General features: G+C 41.1%; 1 protein-coding gene across 1 annotated transcript in view; it reads right to left on the bottom strand.

Annotated features, from left to right (window-relative positions):
• Window positions 1–21,104, bottom strand: part of LOC145399104 (uncharacterized) — a 199,442-nt gene extending 178,338 nt beyond the window's left edge. Inside the window, exons 1-3 of the mRNA XM_080271850.1 lie at window positions 20,938–21,104; window positions 11,729–11,890; window positions 7,096–7,204 (exon numbers count right to left, since the gene is read on the bottom strand). Of these exons, the coding sequence (XP_080127976.1) occupies window positions 7,096–7,204; window positions 11,729–11,890; window positions 20,938–21,104 (438 nt within the window). The remainder of the gene's footprint in view (window positions 1–7,095; window positions 7,205–11,728; window positions 11,891–20,937) is intronic.
• Between the last annotated feature and the right edge of the window lie 3,338 nt (window positions 21,105–24,442).

The raw sequence follows: 24,442 nt of genomic DNA on the forward strand, positions 1-24,442 counted from the left end.
CATGAGAATATTGTAATACTTCTCGAAAATACTGTATATTTAACAAGAGGCAGTGCCAAGGCACAGCAAACTCGTCCCCGGCAGTCATTATATAGTGCTGACGTGTAAACACAACAGGATATCTAGTCAAAGATGTCACATATCAAATTTGGAGTAAATCTGGTGAAATTAGACGATATTATGCCCATTTGAAATTTTAGGCCCGATCCACCTGACATTGATCCCCCTACCTCTAACTGGGGGCTGACCCCCCTGATGTAATGAGGCATGTTATAGGATGCAAATTTGAAATGCACCCTTAGGTTTTGGTTTCATGTCGATATGACAAACTTGAAATGAGTTATGGCGAAAAAACGATTTTTCGTTTACATTTTTGGGGCCTACAGCCTGGGCCTTAACCCATTTTGCCCCTATATTTAATCAGGTGATCAGAAGGTCATAGTCCATCAACCCTGTAAGTTCAGTAAAAATTGCACCAGTAGTTTTCGCGTGAAGTTAACAGGCAGACAGAGAGACAGACAAACAAACAAACAGACAAACCGAGTGAAAACAATACCCTCCCCCGAGCCCCTCCAGGGTGGGGACGGGTAAATAGGGAACTGCCACAGTTAAAGTACATAACGACTTCTTAAAAATTAAGATTGGGAAGGGCGTGTGTCATGGAGATTTCTCCAAAATAGTTCACAGCATGACTAGAGAGTATTTTCAGAAGCTAGACTGGGAGAACAAAAAAGGAAACATAGATGGAGAAAACCTGAACCATTTAGGATTTACAGATGACATTGTCCTAATCTCAAAAGCAGCAGAGACATTGCAAGAAATATTAAATGATCTAAACAGAGAATGTCTCAGAGTAGGGCTAAATATGGACTAGAATAAAACTTAGGTCATGTTGAATCCAAATACGCCAAAAAGCGTCATCAGAATAAGCGAAGAAATTCTTGGGGAAGTCGAAGAGTACATTTACTTTTAATAAATACTAAAACTAACGAAATACGATGATGGCAATTAAAATGACGCATTACAAGTGAGACCTGGAAGCTAAAAATATCGATGGGAAATCAACTAATCCTTTCTCAAAGAGCAATGGAAAGGCCTATGTTGGAAATATCTTTAAGAGACAGAAAAAGATAAAGTTGGGTAAGAGAGCAGACTAAAGTCAAAGACATTATAGAAGTTATAAAAGAAGTGAAATGGAGGTGGAGAGATCTGGTAGCAATAATAAAAGATGACTGCTGGAGCAAGAGTCTGAGTGACTGGACTCCAAGAGATCGTATGCATAGCAGAAAAAGGCCAGACAGGAGGTGGAGAGATGAGATGGAGAAGTTCACAGGGAAAACGTGTCTGACATTGGATCAGTCAAGGAATTAGTGGAAAAGGTTGGGGGGAGGGGGGCTTTGTTCAGCAGTGGACTTGCAGTGGCTGAGGAGGATATATATATATATATATATATATATATATATATATATATATATATATATATATATATATATATATATATATATATATTTACTGTACAAGTCGGTAGGCACCGATGGCCAGCTCTAAGCTGGCCTATCGAATTTTAGCCGTTGCTGTTCAGCATGTACACACCAAGAAAGACCTTTATTTAGTTGGAGTCTAAAAATACCATCTCTTGCCTATCTTTGGAAACAAACTACGCCACCCAGACAACAGAAATAACTCGGTACTTACATAAATACAATAAATATAGAAAAATGTAAAAAAAAAAAAAAGATTCATGAACTTCCTATATCATATACTGAATTTGTTCGTAATACACGTATCTAGTTATTTCAAACCATTTCAATACCACTGATATATTTTTTTTTTTGGGGGGGTGAAAATGTAGATATTTCTTATTGCCATCTTCTTCTGCTCCTCTGCTTATTTTTCACCAGCCTTTACGCAGTCATTTTTTTTTCTCTGCTTCTTTGCGAAGCACAGGATGGGTATAGGAAGCTAAAAATTGAGTTGTCAGGTGCACCAAACGTTTCTCTTTAGTTTGGTAAGAAAAAAAAAATTGATTTTCTTAATCTGAAAAAATGGTGCCTGGGCCTGCCACTAGGTCCCGATAATTTCCGGATCCGTGAACATGAAGGGGCTAAGGATGCCATTGCAAGTCAGCGTGTAGTTGCCTAGCAAACAAAACCTTGCCGACACTAGGTCAATGGCTAGTCATTGTCTCCAGGTTTGGTTGGAATCGGTGAATTCTGAAGGGTAGAAGTGGCTGCCACAGTGACACAAGACTACCAGGGACACTGAGGCCAATCATCACAGGGTTGACACTCAAAAACTAGAGGAGAGAGTGGAAAAATGGATGGAATATTTCTGATTGGGAATGACCTTAAGATTACACCTTAAGTCAGAGCTTTCTACGCCCATTACAGCTCAAAATGTGAAAAGTACTAAAAAACCGGTTTTTCGGCCGTTGCTAGGCAACAAGTGGTTACCTAGCAACCAAAACCTCGCGGACACATCTAGGTCACAGGCTGGTCATTGTGTCCAAGTTTGGTCGGAATAGGTTAATTCTAAAGTGTGGAAGTGCCTGCCACAATTAAACAAGAAAAAAGTTTTTTTTTAGCTGTTGCTAGGCAACGAGTAGTTACCTAGCAACCAAAATCTCGCGGACACAACTAGGTCATAGGCTGGTAGTTGTGTCCAGGTTTGGTTGGAATCAGTTAATTCTAAAGGGCAGAAGTGCTTGCCACAATTAAACAAGATAGAATACCAGAAGACTTCAAGAAACAAAGAAAACACAACTAACAATAAGGGCAGCATGGAGCTGGCCAGTATATACACACAACAAAATGACACTGCATATGGTAAGGACTGTGACGTAGGGACATGTAAAAGGATTAAGGTAAATTAACTGTCTAGTCTCTTACGAAGATTAAAAGGATACAGAGAGCCTTTTCTGTTGGCATTATCTTATTCTAAAGATCTATCTATCTATCTATCTGTTGCCAGACGCCTTAATCCCGTAAGGGGTGACCACAAACAAATTGCCTCTATGTCGTCCTGTCCCCCGCCATTTCACTGCCCTGCTCCCAGCTCACACCCCCCTCCTTCATATACCTCTCCACTCCATCCCTCCATCTCATCCTTGGCCTCCCCCTCCCCCTCCCCCCGTCCACCTCACTCACATACACTCTCCTCGTCAGTCCCTTACTATCCATCCTCTCCACACAGCCAAACCACCTCAGTGTGTTTCTCCTAACGCTTCCTATCACATCCACATCCACACCACAATGCTCCTTTGCATCCTCAGTTGTCAACCTGTCTCTCCATGTGACTCCACAGGCTCCTCTCAAATAACTCATTTCCAATGCTCTCACTCTTGACTTCTGTCCCTCCAACAAGGTCCAAGCTTCACATCCATACGTTAGAGTTGGTATCACAATACTGTCATGTAGTACCTTTTTCATTTCCATGCTCACTTCCCCATTCCTTATCACTGCTTTCAAGAAACCAGCAACCTGCTTCCATGTTGTACCCTTTCAAGCACATCGCACTCTAAACTTTCATCCTTACTCATCACGCTCCCCAAGTACTTAAAAGCACTCACATTCTCCATTTCTTCCTCATCCAACCTCACTGCACATTCACTGGCTTCACTTCTCTCGAAGACCATAACTTTACTCTTCCCTACAGTCACTTTTAGGTTCCGTTTCTTACACACACTGCCAAACTTATCCACCAAGCCTTGCAGCTCCCCATTGGTTTCATTTAACAACACAGTATCATCTGCAAACAACAGTACATGGAGTTTCCAAACACTGCCCTGTCTCATTAGGGCTGCTCCAACATCCACTGTCCTACCTTGTATCTCTTTTATAACCCCATCCATATACAGATTGAACAAGCATGGAGACACGACACATCCCTGTTTCAGTCCAACCTTCAAATAGAAAAATCCACACGCACTGCAGCCTTAGCACCCTTATACATACTCTTCACAGCATTCAACAACTTCCCGTTTACTCCACATATTCTTAATACTTTTCACAATCCTTGTCTGTCCACCCTGTCATATGCTTTCTCCAAATCCATGAACGCCGCATACGACTTCTTTCTCTTCTCTAGAAGCTTTTCCACTAAAGTTCTAAGAATGAATATCTGATCTACACAACCTCTTCCCTTCCTAAAACCTCCCTGTTCTTCTCCAACTAATTCTTCTGTTTTTTCCCTAAGTCTGTCAATAAGTATCCTACCATATACTTTCCAATTACACTAAGACAAATGCCCATATCATTACCACACACTTCTTTTTCCCATTTTCATTTGTACAGGGGAATAATTATACCTGACTTCCAAAACTCCGGGACTCTACCTTCCTCCCCGGCCAATCTGCACATCTTCCACATCCATTCTACTACTATTGCACCCCTATGCTTCAGCATTTCACCACATACTCCATCAATTCCTGGGGTTTTCCCCATTTTGACTTTCTTCATTGCTTCCAGAACTTCCATCCTACTGATTTCTTCCTCTCTTCTCACATCCCTCCGTCTTCCAGCCATTCCCCAACCACTTATACTTGCATTACTTTCATTCTCCATGTTCAACAATTCCGTAATAAAAGTGTTCTCTTCATCTGCTCACTTATTCTCCCTTCTTCACTAGCAATCTACCATTTTTATCTTTTATTTCCTGACTAACTACTTTCCCACCCTGTCTAAGTCTCTTTACCCCTTTCTAGAACATTTTCTTACATTCCTTCCATTTTGCTCTCAAATTCCCTCCAAATTCTTCATCCACTCTCTTCTTACTCCCTCTTACTAATCTTTTCACCCCTCTCTTCCTCTCTACATATAACTCTCTTGACTCACAACTACTTCCACGCCCCTGTTTCTTATTCACTCACTCTATGCTTTCTTCTCTTGTGCCACAGCCTGTCTCACCTCTTCATTCCGTCATGCTGTTCACTGCACCCCCTTGCATCTTCTTTTCGCCCCACACACCACCTCACATGCTGCACAAATTTCTTTTGTGAATATCTTGCTCACACCTTCCTCGTTCCCCATCTGCTCCAGTCCATATTTACCCAATCGCTCTTCCACTCCTCTCTTATACTCTGCCTTTTTCTCATCCTCTTGTGTCCTTTCCACCCTCCTTGCATATACTACTTCCTCCTGTCCTTCCCTTCTTCTCTATCTCCATGCCACTTGGACCTTGATTCTCACCACCACCAAGTGGTGGTCAGAAAGTCCACTCCCCCAAACTCTATAGGTTCTTGCATCCATTACACACCTTCTCATCTTTTCATCCACACACACATAATCAGTCTTTGCCTTCCATTCATTCAGTTCACCACCCACCCTTCTCATCTCTCACCACATATACCTATTGATCATTAATTTTTGTGCCTGAAGAGGGTATTGGCTATCACCAACCCCCTCCAGGCACTATGTCCACTAAAGCACTGCCATTCTCATCTATCTCAGCAGGCACACCCCATTCACCAACTACTCCATCCCCCTTCACATTCCCTACTTTACCATTCATATCACCAATCAAAAACACTCTTTCATTCCTTTCAAACTTTTCCAAACACATTTCCACACTGGTCCAGAACTCTTCTCTCACTCTGCTTGCACGATCTTGCGTTGGCGCATACATGCACACAATAACCCACATTTGTTGTCCAAGTTTTAATCTTACCCACACAATTCTTGAGCCAACTGATCCATACTCTCTTATATTCTCCATCCATCTGTTACTCAAAACAATCCACACTCCTTTTGCCCTCTCATTCTCACCAACTCCGGCCCATATACCTCATCCATACTCCCATTCTCTCACGGTCTCATCTTCCCATTTAGTTTCAGTTAATCCACATACATCCACTTTCGCACCCTCAAGCACCTGGACAATCCCTCTCTCTTTCAGCTCATCACTTGCACCTCTTACATTCCACGCCACAATCCGTACCATGTCCTTTGTTCTATCCTTAGTCGTCACCTTTTAGTCATTCCTGGTCCGAGGCATCTTGTTCACATTTCTAGTTAGTTTTTTTCCGGGAAGGGGCACTAACCCTCCGCCAACCCACTTGTTGCCACGTAGGGGACACGTGTTGGTTAGTTATAAGGTTACCACCCAGCGTTGTAAATGCTTTCCTGGTTTACAGGAAATCATTTGGCTTGCTACTCAGTGTAGAGCTACCCTAAAACAGAGTACCACTACACTAAGTGGGTGGGTGATGGACGCCCCCACCTACCACAAGGTCAAAAGGTCAAAACTTGAAATTCCCCTTTTGTTCTGTGTGCCACTCCATGCCTGGAGATGTATTGATGTGTTATAAGACCTCCATCCTCATGCATCTGTCACCCTGTCTTAAGATTTAATATACGACAGCACTTACTGTACTGTCTCTGTTCTCATTTCTCCTGTGGCCAGTTCTAATAGCCCCTTCACTATGATACGGTTTTATAGATAGTTTATTCAACACAGAAGTGATTTTTGGAAAGTAGGAGTTATGTAACTATAATATTATAAACCTTTCAAATAAAGAGGTCGTCATTAGTTGAAAAAGGTTGTTCCTCTGGTATCAAAAGTAGGTAAAACTAAGAAGCCATCATACTGAAGGCGTTGATTCCTTCAGTAGATGTTCTTCCCGAGTTTAACTGAACCGTCTGAAGGTAGCAAGAGTTTACAAAAAAAAAAAAAAAAAAGCGCATCCCATTAAAATCACAAATATTGTTAACAAAAACTGATATAGGCCTATAAGGGTAGACAGCCGATGAAGCTAAATAAAGATATCTGACAGAGCTAATTAAAGAAAATAGTAAATAATTCATGACGGTATCTAATCAAATTATTAACGGAAGAGAATTCATGAAGTTATTTATGAAGGTAATTAATGATTCTACTTAATAAATGAACTTATTGATACTTTAATGATGCAACTACAAAAGCTAACCAATCAAGGTAACTAATGATGGTAAAAATCAGGTGGCTAATTAATGAAAGAATGAATGAAGATGAATACTCAAGGTGACTAGTGAAGATAACTAATGAAAAAAAAAAAAAAAAAAGGGTTATGCTGTTTTAGAGGGCAACGGAAAAAAAAGAAAAAAAAGAAGCTATGCTGACCGGACTGAGGAGGTTAGCCAGCCGCAGGATGCTGGACGGGCCGTAGTTGTTTCCTCCATGGTCAGCGTCTTCGTCCAGCCACCCCCAGAAGTTGTCCCCGGCTGTGTTTCTGGAGGAGACAGGGTGCATGGAATAACAGTCGGGGAAGGGAAGGAATCTGACCGCAGGGTGAGTGTGGTTGGTGAAGGAAAGGTGGTGAAGGCAGGGTTGGGGTAAGCAAAGGGGGGTAGGAACGATGTACGAGTGGTAGTTAGGGTGGGAGTGGGCAGGGTGGAATAAGTAGGATGGGGCAGGCAGGGTGGGGTCAGCAGGATGGAATGGGTAGCGTGAGGTTGACAAATGCTCGGAATGCCAGTACTGGAGGTTCATGGAAGACATTATATGTGCTTAAACTATATGCATCCATCCATCGTCAACAGACAGTCCTATATTGCCCCATCAAAGACGTAGGGGTCCGGAGTTAAGCCATTTACTGTAGTTAGTGACAAGCAGGGCGACGAGTCATCACCCAACCCTCAGCTGGACGTAACCTTTATGAGCCAAACACAGCTGGTGCTCCCAGTCCCACTAGATCATTGGACATCCAGCTGTTGGTTGCATCACTTGCATGGTTACCATCCAACTTAAGAGGTAATGTCCTGGTGTATAGTAACCATATGACTTGACACTCGGTAGGCCTACAGATTATCTGGTTATAGCACTACACTACAGCAGTGAATGGCTATTGAACGCCCTCATCTACTACCTAATTATATCCACAGGTCGAAAACTTATTAATGCTGCACATTCAAATAGCTTAAAATATTTACGTCAATTATTAGGAAAACATGGTTATTGAAAAAATATGAATGATTTAAATAATTTAATTCTGATGCCAGACATATCCTTTTAAAATATTACTTTGACAACTATCAATCACATTTGGAAATATACTGTACAGTATATATATATATATATATATATATATATATATATATATATATATATATATATATATATATATATATATATATATATATGAGTCATGTCACAAATTAGGGTGGATAGACATGGACTGTGGACCGTATTAAGAATATGTGGAGTATATATATATATATATATATATATATATATATATATATATATATATATATATATATATATATATATATATATATATATATATATATATATATGAGACATGTCGCAAATTAGGGTTGATAGACAAGGATTGTGGAAAGTATTAAGAATATGTGGAGTAATTGGGAAGTTTTTGAATGCTGTGAGGAGTATGTATGAGAGTGCTAAGGCTGCAGCACGTGTAGATAGTGAACTGAGTGAACTGAGCACAGCAACAGGAGTGGGCTGCTATTAGACAGATCATGACGGAAATTCGGAAAAAGGAAGGGCAGGGGCAAACAAGCATGTAGAAAGTAAGATGATGAACGTAGGGTAATATATGGGGCAATGGCTCAAGTAAGGTATGGGAGCATCAGGGTCATGATATGGGGCACGAGGGGCATGTTGGGCAAGATATAAAGCAAAAGAGTATAAGTCAAAGGGCAAAGGGCATTATGTAAGGCAAGATAAGGGGCAAGAGGGTATGCAGGACGAGACAATGAGGAAAGTCACATGTAGGGCAAGATATAAGTCAAGGAATATGCAGGGTAAGGCAATGAACAAGGGCGATATATATGTACGGCACGAGAGTACATATAGGGAAAGACATGGATCAAGAGAGGGATGTACGACAAGGAAGCATATGTAGGACAAAGGACCATGTGTAGGGCAAGGACGTACACGTAGGGCAAGAGTGTATATGTAGGGCATGAGAGTATGTGTAGGGAGAGTACATAGGGCCACAAATAGAGCATGGAAGAGATGAAGGTCAAGGGAGAATATGCAGGACAAGGGAACATATGTAGAGCAAAGGAGCATATGTAGGGTAGGTGAGTGTATGTAGAGTAAGTGAGCATATGTAGGGCAAGGGACCATATGCAGGCCAAAGGAGCATATGTAAGGTAAGTGGGCGTATGTAGGGAAAATGAGCGTATGTACGGCAAGGGAACATATGTAGGGCAAAGGGGCATATGTAGGGCAAGCGAGCGTATATATGGTAAGTAGGCGTATGTAGGGCAAGGGAGCATATGTAGGGTAAGCAAGCGTATGTAGAGTAAGAGAGCATATGTAGGGCAAGGGAGCATATGTAGGGCAAGGGAGCATATGTAGGGCAAGGAGGATCGCATGTAGGGCATGGGAGAGAAAGTTTAGGACAGAGGGCAAGGCTTCCCTCACGAAAAGAGAAATTTTTCGGACGAAGAGGGAGAGAGAGAGAGGTAGGGAGGGGGAGGAAGGGGGGAGGAAAAGCAAAGTGAAAGAGGTATGGAGGGATATAATTAGGGAGTATGACAGAGAGGCAAGGAATGAGGAAGGGAGAAGGTTGGATTGATACAAGGATGAGTCATGTCTCCGTGGCTGTTCAATCTGTATATGGATGGGGTTATAAAAGAAATACAAGGTGATGCAGTGGATTTTGGAGAGGCCCTAATGAGAGAGGGCAGTGTGTGCAAACTCCCTGTACTGTTGTCTGCAAATGATACTGTCGTAGGTGAAACCGAAGGGGAGCTGCAAGGCTTGGTGAATGAGTTTGGGAGTGTGTAAGAATCGGAATCTAAAGGTGAATGTAGAAAAGAGGAAAGTTATGGTCTTTGAGAGAAATGAAGTCACTGAATGTACAGTGAGGTGGGATGGTGAGGACGCGGAAAATGTGAGTGCGTTTAAGTACTTGGGTAGTGTGATGAGTAAGGATGGGAGTTTAGAGGGTGTAGTGCTCGAAAGCGTTCAACAAGGTTGAAAGTAATGATAAGACACAGGGAAGTGAGCATGGAAGTGAAAAAGTTACTGCATGACTATTGTGATACCAACTCTAACGTATGGATGTGAAGCTTGGACCTTGTTGGAGGGACGTAAGTCAAGAGTGAGAACAGTGGAGATGAGTTATTTTAGAGGAGCATGCGGAGTCACATGGGAGAGACACTCTGACAAAGGAGGAAGTCAAGGAGCATTGTGGCGTGGATGTGGATGTAATAGGACGCGTTATGAGAAACACATTGAGGTGGTTTGGCCATGTGGAGAGGATGAATGAGAGACTGACGGCCATGTGGGTGATGATGAAGGGGGAGGGGAAGGGAGGGGGAAGACAAGGATGAGATGGAGGGATGGAGTGGATAGTTATATGGGAGAGGGATGTGTGAGCTGGGAGCAGGGCAGTGAAATGGCGTGAAACGGCAACATGGAGGCGATTTGTTGTGGCCACCCCTTACGGGATTAAGGCGTCTGGCAATAGACGGATAGATAGACAGATTAAAGATTAGACGCCTTTCTATTATATTAGAAAAAATAGAAATGGATATTGTTATCATTTTTCCTTTTTTAAAAGTATCAGGTACATATACATGGCATTAACCACATATGCTTTAAGCAAATTGCTGATTCAGAAAATGTTGTTCATACAGGGAGAAAAAAATTACAGCTTAAATCCGAAAAATATTATTCTCCGTGAGATTCAAAAGAATGCCACCAGATGGCAGCACCTTCAGCACATGCGCCAATTTATGAATTATGTGTTTATATAAGTACCAAAAATACTGTGTGTTAGAATCTGTTTAAACCAAAATTTGCCAATAAAGTAATCATCAGCAAGGAAATGTTTTGATCAATTACAAAACTGTGCTTTGATGGCATCAGGTGGCTGGTACTGCAGCTAGTGATGCCTTGCACTGGGCAGGGATAGGTCAGGTCTGCTGAACACTTCACTAACCCCTCAATAATTGGTAAAATAACAGTTCTGTATTCACAAACCACTCCACACGATCACTTCTGTAGGTACCCTCGATTAAAAAAAAAAAAAAAAAAAAAAGTATCGCCACCCTGTCAGTGTGAGACACGAGACGATATACGGACTATGATTTACGGGAAATGACATGGTTATGTCGCTTTGTATCCTTCATTTGTGTTGTTATCTTATATTGTACAGATATATAGCGGGATTCGCTGTTATAACATTGCACTTCATGGCAACTCAACCTTTTTTGTGAATTAAATAGGTATGCAAGTGCAGTACTACCAACTGAACCAGACATGAAGCACTTCACATCTTATCCGAACCCAGGAGGCTGATGCTTTTTTTTTTTTTTTTTTTTTTTTTTAATTGAAGGTACCATTCTATAAACAGCCTCTTCTTGTTAGATTTTTATCCTATGGCAGTTTTAATATTTCTTTTACCGAACTGACTACTGAATGCCAAAAGAACTGCAGCTTCTTTATTTAAAAAATAATTTTATGAATTAAGTATACTGTGTTCTACTATTTTAGTATTATTTTCTTCAAGCTTAGGAACAATTTAGGGGGTGTTACGTGGAGAGTTTTTGTTATAGGCGATTTTTGACTTTACGCGTGGCCTTGGGAATGTAACCCTCGCGTAAGTTGTGACACTAGTTATATACATATATATACTGTATATATATATATATATATATATATATATATATATATATATATATATATATATATATATATATATATATATATACATATATATATATCACCTCATTTTTCCTACCTAAAGATAACACACACACACACACAAGCTCACCCCATGCAGTGATAGTCGTCCTCGGTAACAAATTCACTTCTCTGTGGGAAGTAGTGGTAGGTGGCGTAGGAGCCGTTCTGCTGCACCCTCACCCCTTGCGTGTCGCTCAGCTCGTCGTGGAACAGACGTCGCTCGTGCACTTCCTCAACATACATCGTCTGGCTCTGAGAAGTCGGGATAGAGAGAGGGAATGGGTTCATTTGGGGGGTTAGGGAGATTTGGGGTTAGTTTGGAGGTTGCGCCATATTGATGTTAATTAGGTGGTTGAAGTGAGACGTAGTAACCTTAGAGGTTAGGTGGCGCCGAGATTAGGTTCGAGAGGAGGGAGGTTATTGTGGAGTTGCGTGGTGTGAAATTCATGTGAGAGAGCGGTTTTGGATAGGAACGGGATCAGGGAAGGGTTAATTAGGTCAGAGTTATTGGTTTAGGAGCCAGATGGAGCTGGAGGTTAGGAAGAATGGACTTAAATTGCGATGGGGCTTGGTCAACGCAGGGTTAAGATGGAACTGAGTGGAGTTGGGTTGGTATGTGGGCTAGGAGGGAGGGTGAAAAAGCAGGGAGTGCGATCGAGGTGGGGTTAGGTAGGGTCCGGGTGGAAATGGTGTTAACTTAGCGGCTGGGAAGGGTGCAGTTAGTCTGGCTGCTTGGTCAAAGTGAGATTAGGCTGGAGACTGGGTTGACATTGGGTAATGTCTAAGGATGGATTGGTGAGAGATTAGGGTGTAGAGGGTTAGGTCGGCTTGGAATGGTATTATGGTGATGTTAGTAGGGCTGAGTGAGGAGCTGGAGGTAGGTAGGGTTAGTTTAGGGGCTGAGTAAGGTCAGGGTGGCGAGAATTTGTTCAAAATGAGGTGGGATTGATTGGAACTGAGCTGTGTTGAGGTAAGTAGGGTATATAACTAGGGTTGAGGCGAACTGATTCGGTAAAGGAATAGTATGGTGTTAGATGGAGTTGGGGTTAGTCTGGGTTGGATTAGGCAGGGTTGGACAGTAGGATAATTTGGGGCAGTCACGTTGAGGATCTGGGAGCTGGATGAAATGGCTTGGGGTTAAGATTAAGCTGGATTGCAGGGACTGAACTTGGGTGGAGGAGTAAGTTTTGTAAGAGGGGCTTATTTGAGCTGGAGGGATTGACCTGGGTTGAGGACAGTTGAGGTGAATTAGATGGGGTTAATGTCTGACTGGAGGGGGTTGAGCAGAGTTGCGTGAAGAAAGTAGAGGAAACCGGATGGTTTTATCATACTAATTTGGATAGGTTTAACTGAGCTTAACTGGTTTTAGGGGATAATGAATAGCTTCAGATGACGAAAATACGTGAAGAGGGGCAGAGAGGTTGAGCTGGGTTGAGATGTGTTAGACTGGGTTAGAAATAAGTAGGTTTGCTTAAGAGTGATGGGGTGAAAATACTTACTCTGGGGTGACCGAGCCTTAAGGAGAGTGGGACAGAACTGTTAGCTACTCTGGGTTTGTGTCAAACCCAGTATTGACTTGGACTTAGTTAGTTTGGTTTTACGCTAGGTTAGGGTGGGCTTAGCTTGGCTTAGAGTGAAATAATTCTGAACTGGAATGGGCTAAGTTGGGTTGGAGTGGGTTAAGGTCAGGTTAGATCGGGTTTAGATTGGGTTATATTAGAGTGGGTTTATGCTGAGTTATGGTGATTCATGCTGATTAAGGTTGAATTCGTTCTTGTTTGGGTTAAGTAGCTGAGTTTGGGTGAATTAGGGTGGATTTACTGAAACTGGGTTAGGGAAGGCTAGGGAAATGTTTAGCTTGAGTTAGGGAGAATTTAGGCTAGGTCTGGATGGGTTTATGTTGAATTTGCGTGGGTTTTAATTGGGTTAGTTTCTCTTTAAGCTAAGTTCAGTGGGTTTGCCCAAGTTGGGTTAGGGTAGGCTAGCTTAAGTTAGATTAGGATGGATTATATTAAGATGGATTTGATAAGGGTAAGGCTATGGCCACACGGAAAGCAGGCTAATGAGCGTGGGTGTGCGCAGAATTTTTTTGCAGCACAATTCAAATGGCTATATTGGCGGCGGGCGGGAACGATAAAGAAGGCGAGACCACACAGGCACAGGTCCTTTTTTTTTTTTTTTTTTTTTTTTTTTTTTGCCTATCCACCATTGGGGCCGAAGCCCTTGGTGATTAAGGCAAATATAATACATAGACACATATATATATATATATATATATATATATATATATATACATATATATCCACACACCTTCATGCTTATAAACATGCACTTTCATACACACATACATACGTACATATATATATAATTTTTATTTTATTATTTCTTGTTTTATATATTTATTTTATATTTATTTTTTTTCTTTTTTATATTTATAGACCTTACATTATTAATTAGAAAAGAAAAATTTGTTAATTTAAAGACCCCAAAACTAATAACCTAACAGACAAAACGCTAACCTATACTAAATCCTACAGAGACAAATAGCTAGACCTACACTAATGGTAAAAATACCTCGACTAACAGAACACCATCGACTGCAGATATGTAATGCCATTCTACGTTACATACCTGCACTCATCACCTGCTGACTGTCAGTCGAGGCAGAGAATAATAAAGGGGACATTAATATATGAAAGAGAACCTGAGGAGTCAGGAACTATTCCATATACGTCAGCTGTCGACCCTAATTAAGATAACTTATTCAAGATGATGGAATGCATTTACATGTGTACAGAAAGTGTAGTACCTCACCCAACAGAACACCATCGGCTGAAAATGCCCAATACCTTTCTATATTGGACACTTGCACCCATCAACTGGTGACTGTCAGGCGAGGAATGGGGTTTAATGCAGGGGACATCAATATCAGAAATAGAGCAGTCAGAAGTAGGAACTATTTCCAATACTTCAACTGTCAACCCTAATTCATAATACAATAGATACATATATATATATACGATAAAAATCATAACCATACAGTAAAAAAGTCACATCACTCTGATCAATCCGGTCTCTCTCAAGAAAGCCATCAATTTATCAGTTATAAAAATATCCCCATCACCCAGGATGGTGGAAAGGGTGAAGGGGACGTCTGCTGAGCCGCAGTAATTTATAAGTGAAGTGCGTTCACGAATAAATCGCCGACAGCGCATGATGATATAACTAATAGATAACATCGCATTACAGATGTCACAGTGCGGTGGGAATTGTCTTTTCATATATGGTTTCGTATGGGTTAATACGGTGGCATTAACCCGCAAGTGCGCCAATACTTTTTCTTCCAGGCGACTGGGGTGATTGGCAGTATCCCAGTCGCCCAGGTATGGCTTGGACGTTGGAATGTTAAGTCTGGTCCACTGACCTTGCCACAGAAGATTAATTGATTTCTTTCCGACAGAGAGACTCGACTGTAGATCACGAGGAACATCCCAAGTCTCCTCGAGTTCTACAGCCGACTTTGCAGGTAAGTCAGACTGTCATTGCCGTAGATACGACAATGACTAGGCACCCAGATCAGCGTGAAGGACTTGTCGCATGAATGCACTTTATTAATAATGCGGCCCTGGATCTCATTAGAATCCGTAGTACAAGGAGCAATTGCCTGAAGGTTGATTTTGAATCTGAAAATATTACAAACGAGTTATGCTTTGAATTTATAGCATGGTCAATATTGCAAAACGTTCGGAGGTAAACACAGATGTATGAGTCGCACAGGTCCAGGAAAGAAAATTTAAGTAACTTTCCTTACTGCAGACCCAGCAGGCAAAAGAAAATGGTTATTGTGCACCGTATAGCTGATGCCTGGCTCACCCCCATTATTTGGAATACCAGTTCATGTACTGCATTGTACTAAAGGAGAAATGGAGAAAATAAATAAACCCCAAGCACTGTGTTAATTCGCACCAGTCCGCCATCGTCCCAGCTAGCTTCCTGAGTGGACGCGGCCTTGGAATTGTCGTAGGTTTGCTTAAGTTATGTCGGAGTTAAGGGCTGCTTCCTGGGATAATGGGACAATTTGCTGAATAAGATGAAAGATATATGAGTGGTTTAATTTTGCTTATGATGGATCAACTCCTTGAATCAAGTGATGCATTCTGTCCATTAGAAATCGTTGTCTCCAGACGATTAAATTCATCTTCTTGGGATATCTTTTGTAGTGAAGAGGTTAATCAAAACTTTAACTCCTCTAGTTAGGGAAATGATTCCTTAACTGAATTAAATCGTCTGGAAGTAACAAGAATAAAATACAGAATGGAATAGGATTAGCTAGATTTGTGTTTGAGTATGTGGAGGCGACTGTGGTGGGCTAATTGGACGGTATTGGATTGTAGTTAAATGAGCTGAGGTGGGTTAGATAAGCTAGGGTAGAATAATCTGCACTGATGGGACTTAGTATGACTGGGACAGGTTAACCTCTTCAGCCCGAGAACATCATACTTGTTACTTCCAGCCCATTTTATCCAGGTGAGGAGGCTGGTGTTCCATGACGTGGGGTTAGTTGAGCTGGCGTCGTCTGAGTGAGGTAATGATCATTCACATCTTCACAGTACTCGTAAGGGCGTACTTTTATTTCATTCTTACCACTCCTACACGATGAAATTCAGCTTGGGAAAAAATTATTCATGTTCAAGAGGTTAGTGAAAACAATGTCTAACTCCTTCATTTCAAAAAGTTTCTGCTCTGAAGATCGTCTTGAGATAGAAAGAACAATATTAAAAGACGTCCTCAAGCTGACGCAAGAGTCAGCTGAGGCAGTGTAGAACTAACGGCGTTACACTGCGATAGGAGAAGCGTGTTGTCTGTGTATATGCATTCCTTGTTGTATGGCAGGTATGTGGCACAAAATACAACTTTGTTTCATAGTGAGTACTAGAAACTGAAGTGAATTAGGAAATTAGCTCTACAGGCGGCAATGAAATTTTAATAATTTTTAATTATCTGTTGTGGAATCTATAGCAGAGTGTCACTTACGGTGAGTATGTACAGGTATACTGTATACTGTCTAGGTATGTCGCGTTGCACAGTACCGTACTACAAGTAACTTCATTAGCATCAGTAATCATGTATCTGCTAAATTTAACCTCTCTTTCCACGGGGTAAATATACAGTATACGTACACAGCAAAAAAAACTATCGTTACAGGGGGGGTCCGATGTATTTCATACTGAACAACCTGGCTGTCTCGCTAGGGTTGGTAACCCTGACAGTGGGTGAGTTGCCAAATAGGACGAGGTAGAAATATGCATGGGAGAAGCAATGGATATAGCTTATAATAAATATGCAACAAACACACGCAGGGATACCAATGGAGGAGGCTGTTATCAAAAACCTTCATTCGTGTGTCATTTTATATCGCGCAGAAGGTGTAACGATAGTTTTTTTTGTTGTGTATACATAATTACAGTGAACTGGAATAGAAGTCTTATAAATAGTTGATGTGCAAGAAGCTATGTTAACTACGTTCAGCAGCTGACTGGAACAAGACACTGGATCGTAGTCTCGTTGGTTTATATATTGTAAAATCTGCTTTTCCCCGATTTATTCTTCACCTTATATGACCATTTAAAAAAAAAATTGTTGCAAGCGATGTCGAATATATATATATATATATATATATATATATATATATATATATATATATATATATATATATATATATATATATTCAAATAGTGACATATGCAAATTTGTTTGGTACCAATAAGGAATGGGTAGTAAAACGCATCTTTTGACAACGAGAATACGGCTTCCTGAGGACAGACTCGCTCTTAACGTGTTCAATATGGAGTTCTGGATGTAAAACTTACTACGTCAAAGAATTAATGGTCGCAAACTGAGCATTAACCTGACCAATACATTGACGTCTTATACAGTTTATTCTTTGCTACCTGCGTATCATATTGAGTTTTGGGAAAGGGTAAAGTGAGTTTGATTCCAACTCTTTCGGGGCAACATACTTCACATAAGCTACGGAAAGCTGTAACGTAGTTGCAAAATCATAATAAAAAATCGTCATCGTGATGAAGAGGGTAATGATAAAGGTAGGTTGGGATAATAATGTTCTAAGAATTTGCGGTTAGATTAGATGTGGGCAGGCTAGTCTGAAATTCTTTAGGAGAGAGTAGTTTTGATGGAGATGAATTAATTTGGAAGGAATTATGGGAAGTACTGTTGATGGCCTAGTCAGTAGGGCTCTTACTGAAAAGACTGAAAACACGTGTTTCTGGCGAAAGAACGTTGTTTGGAGATACTGGGTTCTGTCCAGTGTCAGTCAACTCCGGTGTAAACCAATCACAAACAAGTGCAGAAAAGAATACTGTAGCTTATCCCAGTCCGCTCTTATTGAAGAATTCTGGTCCCGCAGAATACCGATCACGATACGAGAATTATAAGAAGATTTAGTTAACAGTTGCCATGACCTTGGCTCACTCACTCTCCAAGGACTAACTCAGACAAAAAAAAGAAAAGAAAAGAAAAAAAAGAAATTGAACGTTATGTGAGGTAGACTGGGGGAGGCGTGGCCGAATCATTACAGGGTTGGCCTGCAGTACTAATGGACCCAGGTTCAAATCCCCACTGGGATAGGGAGCAGTTTAAGGATTTGGATTTCATTAAAACAGACTTTACTGATCTACCAGACGACCCGCCGACATGTCATAAAAACACTTCCGCTAATACCAATACACCAGTCTTGTATGTGACAGCCCTAGCATGCATTCAGTATGGATGATGGGTGTTAGTGCCGAAGTGGTGACATGTGGAGGTGTATGGACGTAGGAGGACTACTGGGCCTTGGTAACGGATTGTGAAGCCTATGCTCAGAGTCAGACACCTAAAAAATAATATTAATAATAAAAAAAAAAAAAAATGTTCCCCCAACCAGGATATAGTAATGGTCCAGTATTAACACTCAAGTTTCTATACTTATCTATCTATCTATCTATTGCCAGACGCCTCAATCCCGTTTGGGGTGGCCACAAACAAATCGCCTCCAAGTCGCCCTGTCCCCCGCCATTTCACTGCCCTGCTCCCAACTCACACCCCCCTCTCTCATATACCTCTCCACCCCATCCCTCCATCTCATCCTCGGCCTCCCCCTCCCTCTTCCCCCCTCCACCTCACTCACATACACTCTCTTCGTCAGTCTTTCACCCTCCATCCTCTCCACATGGCCAAACCACCTCAGTGTGTTCCTCATAACGCTTCCTATCACATCCACATCAACACCACAACGCTCCTTTATATCCTCATTCGTCAGCCTGTCTCTCCATGTGACTCCACAGGCTCCTCTTAAATAACTCATTTCCTCCGCTCTCACTCTTGACTTGTGTCCTTCCAACAACGTCCAAGCTTCACTTCCGTACGTTAGAGTTGGTATCACAATACTGTCATGTAGTAACTTTTTCACTTCCATGCTCACTTCCCTGTTTCTTATCGCTGCTTTCAAAGAACCAGCAACCTTTCTTCCCTGCTGTACTCTTTCAAGCACTTCACCCTCCAAACCTCCATCCTTACTCATCACACTACCCAAGTACTTAAACGTACTCACATTTTCCAATTCCTCACCATCCAACCTCGCTGTACATTCACTGACTTCACCTCTGTCAAAGACCATCACTTTACTCTTCCCTACATTCACCTTTAGATTCCGTTTCTTACACACTCTCTCAAACTCATCCACCAAGCCTTGCAGCTCCCCTTCGTCTTCACTCACCAACACAGTATCATCTGCAAACAACAGTACAGGGAGTTTCCAAACACTATCCTCTCTCACCAGGGCCACTCCAACATCCACTTCCCTACCTTGTACCTCTTTTATTACCCCATCCATGTACAGATTGAACAGCCACGGAAACATGACACATCCCTGTTTCAACCCAACCTTCAAAGAGAAAAATTCACTTAGTTCACCATCCACACGCACTGCAGCCTTCGCACCATCATACATACTCTTCACAGCATTCAACAACTTCCCATCCACTCCATATATTCTTAACACTTTCCACAATCCTTGTCTATCCACCCTGTCATATGCTTTCTCCAAATCCATGAAAGCCGCATACAACTTCTTTCCCTTCTCTAGGCACTTTTCCACTAAAGATCTAAGACTGAATATCTGATCTACACAACCTCTTCCCTTCCTAAAGCCTCCCTGTTCTTCAACAAATTTCTCTGCTCTTTCTCTAACTCTGTCAATAAGTATCCTACCATACACTTTTCCTATTATACTAAGAAGACAAATGCCCCTATGATTACCACACACTTCTTTGTCCCCTTTTCCTTTGTAGAAGGGAATAATTATTCCTGACTTCCAATCCTCCGGGACTCTACCTTCCTCCCAGGCCAATCTGCACATCTTCCATTCTACTACTATCTCTCCCCCATGCTTCAGCATTTCACCACACACTACATCAGTTCCTGGGGCTTTCCTCGATTTAACTTTCTTCATTGCTTCCACAACTTCAATCCTACTGATTTCTTCCTGTCTTCTCACCTCCCTCCTTCTCCCAGCCATTCCCCAGCCACATATACTCGCATTACTTCCATCCTCTACGTTCAACAATTCTTTAAAGTGTTCTCTCCATCTGCTCACTTTTTCTCCCTTCTCCACTAGTAATCTACCATTTTTATCTTTCACTCCCCTGCTAACTTCACTTCCACCCTGTCTTACTCTTTTCACCTCTCTCTAGAACATTTTCTTACAGTCCCTCCACTTTACACTCAAATTCCTTCCAAATTCCTCATCCACTCTCTTCTTACTCTCTCTTACTAATCTTTTCACCTCTCTCTTTCTTTCTACATATAACTCTCTCTTCCGCCTCTCAACTTCTTCCACGCCCCTATTTCTCATCCATTCATTGTATGCTTTCTTCTTTTGTGCCACAGCCTGTTTCACCTCTTCAGTCCACCACGCTGTTCCTTGCACCCCCCTCCGTCTTCTCTTCCTTCCACACACCACATCACATGCTGCACATATTTCTTCTGTAAATATCCTACACACACCTTCCACGTCTCCCATCTGCTCCAATTCATATTTGCCCAATCGTTCCTCCACTTCTCTCTTATACTCTGCCTTTTTCTCATCATCTTGTAACCTTTCCACTCTCCTTGCAACTACTTATACTCAACGTAATAAATGCCTGGCCTTAGTTTGAACAGCCTACCTGTTACCATCTGAAAGCTTGTGTTTCTTATACCGTCACCACATCAGAAATAAAAATGAGATATAAATGCTTCTCAACCTGCTGTGAGACTGTCAGCTCCACCGTGAGAGAGTACGACCCGGCCAGTGTCTGGGAATAGTCGGGTGGTGGTCTCTCCTCGCAGTTGGCACCCCGACCCCCACACAGTGCCGCCAGGGCCAGCGCCACCGCCCACCAGTACTGCCTCACCCGCCACATCGCTCTCATTTTCACTTCTGTGAGGGAGGCAGGATAACGGTCAAGGAAGGTATGAAGAGGATAAAGTGTGGGGATTAATTCCTGTCACGTGCACAAGGATTATTAAAGTAGTTATTCCCTGACATTCATTGATGGCTGTTCCAAGCTTTTCCGCGACTACAACATGCAGCCTTCGATTTTGCAATCCAGGTCCCGAGTTCATGTGATAGGTGCGATGAATGGTGAGGAAAACAGGAAAGTGAGAGAGATGGACGAGAAAGGATGGGATGAATGTGAGAAGAGTAGGGTGAAAATTACGAGGTATGTTGATGTATAAATAAAAACTGTATAAATTTTGGCTAGGTATGCATATGTATATTATTATGCGCGAATGTATGTATGTATGTATTTAAACATGTATTATGCATCTGTCATGTATGCTACAAGCAGACCTATCTGTATTAGCATGCATGTATATTTATAGACGCATACATATACTTTATGTGCTCACATTATACACAGTCTATGCATATTCAAGCGTCATTATGTTACTGATTCAGCATATCTAGAACTACAGATGATTTCCATGCTGAATGTAGCCTACAAGGTGGGCCAAAATTTACTTTACCATAATATTATTTGATTAACACAGTTAATTAAAAAAAAAAAAAGTTATATTTCAGCTTCCAAATCAATTTCGATGCAAGATTGTGCATCTCCTCATTATGGTAGGAATGTGCGAGAATTTCTTGGTAACACTTTCGACACATGGGTTAGAAGAATGGGTACTGTTTAGTGGCCTCCAACGTCACCTGACCTAACTCCATGTGACTTAGCAGTTTGGAGGAGGATCAAAGAGAAAGTTTACAAGACAAAGCCTACAAGTCTTCAAGAGGTGAAAGAAAGAATAACAGAAGAATTTGGCAACTTGAAAAATGATCATGAGTTGAAAAGAATTTGCAATTCTGAATCTAAATGGTGCCAATTCTGTTTCGGGAAAGAAGGAGGTTCTTTGAACATTTCATTTAACTAGATTTTTAATTTGCTTGATGTACAGTCACTCATAAAAGAAGTGGTACCTCACTAGCCAACCGCTCCGCGTTTCGTGTGGTAACACTGTAACCTTTCCAACTTCAGGTGATTTGAGTTCGGCTTTGTAGCTATGCCGTGTGCGAAAATGTTCCCAATAATATTGCCTTGTATATTAAATAATCGCATCATAGTGCAAGCGGCAAATTTTTTTACCTCAGTAGGTAATCTAATGTTGAACACTTTCATCATATAGCAACTATCATTCACATTAAAACACGATCAGTGGATGCACAAAAACAATTACGATGTCTCTGTCAATACGGGGTGGGCTAACAGTTATTTTACCATATATTATTTTATTAACACAGTTATATGTCAACTAAATAAAGTGTACGCCAATTGTGCTTCAACTAAATGAAGTGTACAGTCACTCATAAAAGAAGTGGTACCTTGCTTACTAGCCAACCGCTCCGCGTTTCGTATGATAACACTGACCTTTTCAACTTCAGGCAGTTCGAGTTCAGTATTGCGATGCTATGCCTGAGTAAACCCCGATTTGAATTTAGTTTCACTTCCTGATAAACTAACGTAGCTGTGCCGTGTGCGAAAATGCTCTACATAAAATTGTTTTGTATATTAAGTAATGGAATCAAAGTGGAAACGCAAATCCTTTGACCTAATTAGATAACCTATTGTTGAACACTTTCATAATATAGCATCTATCATTCACATTAAAACACGATGAGTGGATGCACAAAAACAATTACGATGTCTCTGCCAATGATTTCCAACTATTCCCCACACAGTTCAAAGCATTTCGTTGAAGTGATTATTATAATTTCACCCCGTAGCCTAACATGTGACGTTACATATAAAAATTTAATATCACATTACAGACTGAAGATGCTATGTCGGTACACGTCCCGGAAAGACCAATAAATAATCTTTAAATGACCCGCACGTTATAAACATCTTGAAGCTAAAAAAAAAAAAAAAAAAAGTGTCATTCACATAAAGTTGCTTAATTTTAAAGGCAGCATGTCTTCATGATGTGTAATTTAGAGGTAGGCTACAACACCATGGTGGAAATGGGACACCTCCTTAACATTATTATGGCTACATTGTTTTGACGAGGTTTGTAAAATAACTTACCTCGATGACCTTGTGAAAAGAAAAATTTTCTTTGATGCATAATCTACACCCAATTGTATGAATTATAACTGAATAAAATATATTATAGTGGGAATGATAGTTATAACTAAAAGAGCAGTTTACTGCTAAAATAGAAATGAAAGTCATACTTCTATTTGGCTAAGAGTTCCAGATTACGTCTGTAGAAATACTGCATTACGTGCCTCGTGACATTTTCACAGAGTATGAATTTCTGCATTATCGTTGGTTTATAGATTTTTTTCCTACGCTTTTGGTTACGTATTTCTTGTTTCTCCGGAAAAATAATATGACATTGTAATGTGTAACTACATCAGCGTTACATTTTGTGCAGTAAATCTTAGATAATATATCCTCTGAATTTTTTACATGAAATTTTAGCATTTCATTGTTGGCGCCATTATGATCATCCAGTTCAAGAAGAAGTTTTTCAGTAGCTAGGTTACGTATCACTGTCCGAGTTGCATTCTAATGCAAGTACTCCCTTTATCATTCCAATACACGAATTTCATATATTATGTTTGACACGATATACAGTAATGTTAATGTCCGAGAACTGTTGAGATAACATCACTGAATTCGGAGGTTCCAGTCTCCGTCGCGGACTGTGATCCCAAAGCTTGAAGCACAAGAGCTGAGTTTGTCTGTCCAGATTAATATGAATATTAATAATTTCTCCTCTGTAGTCTACCAGATAACTGTGAGTGATGGGATGTGTCAGTGCCAGAGTAAACGCTAGCTTGTCCACATCTCTACAACATTTGCGTGAGTGAAGGGGATGTGTCACTCAAGTCCTTGGTGTCACTGACAGGGCGAACGCTAGCCTGGCCACATCTCTATCACATATGCGTGGGTTGAGAAAATGTGTCAATACCAAACCGAACGATAGCCTGGCCACATCTTTAGTATATTAAATATGCATGGGTTCAGGGGATGTCTCACAGCCAGAGCGACAGCTAGCCTGGCCTCATCTCTACCACATATGCATGGGTGAAGGGACGTGTCATAGCTAAATCACATGCTAATCTGGTCATATTTCTGCCACATATGCGTAGATGAGGGAATGTGACAGGGCCTGACTACTCCTTTACCTGGTCACATCTTTGTCACATAAAAGTTCATGGGTTACCGTAATAGTGCAAGTACGAATATCAGAG

This window comes from Coenobita brevimanus, chromosome 47 (genome assembly GCF_032717465.1).
Source record: "Coenobita brevimanus isolate Jiangsu-jjx chromosome 47, ASM3271746v2, whole genome shotgun sequence".
Classification (NCBI taxonomy): Eukaryota; Metazoa; Arthropoda; class Malacostraca; order Decapoda; family Coenobitidae; genus Coenobita; species Coenobita brevimanus.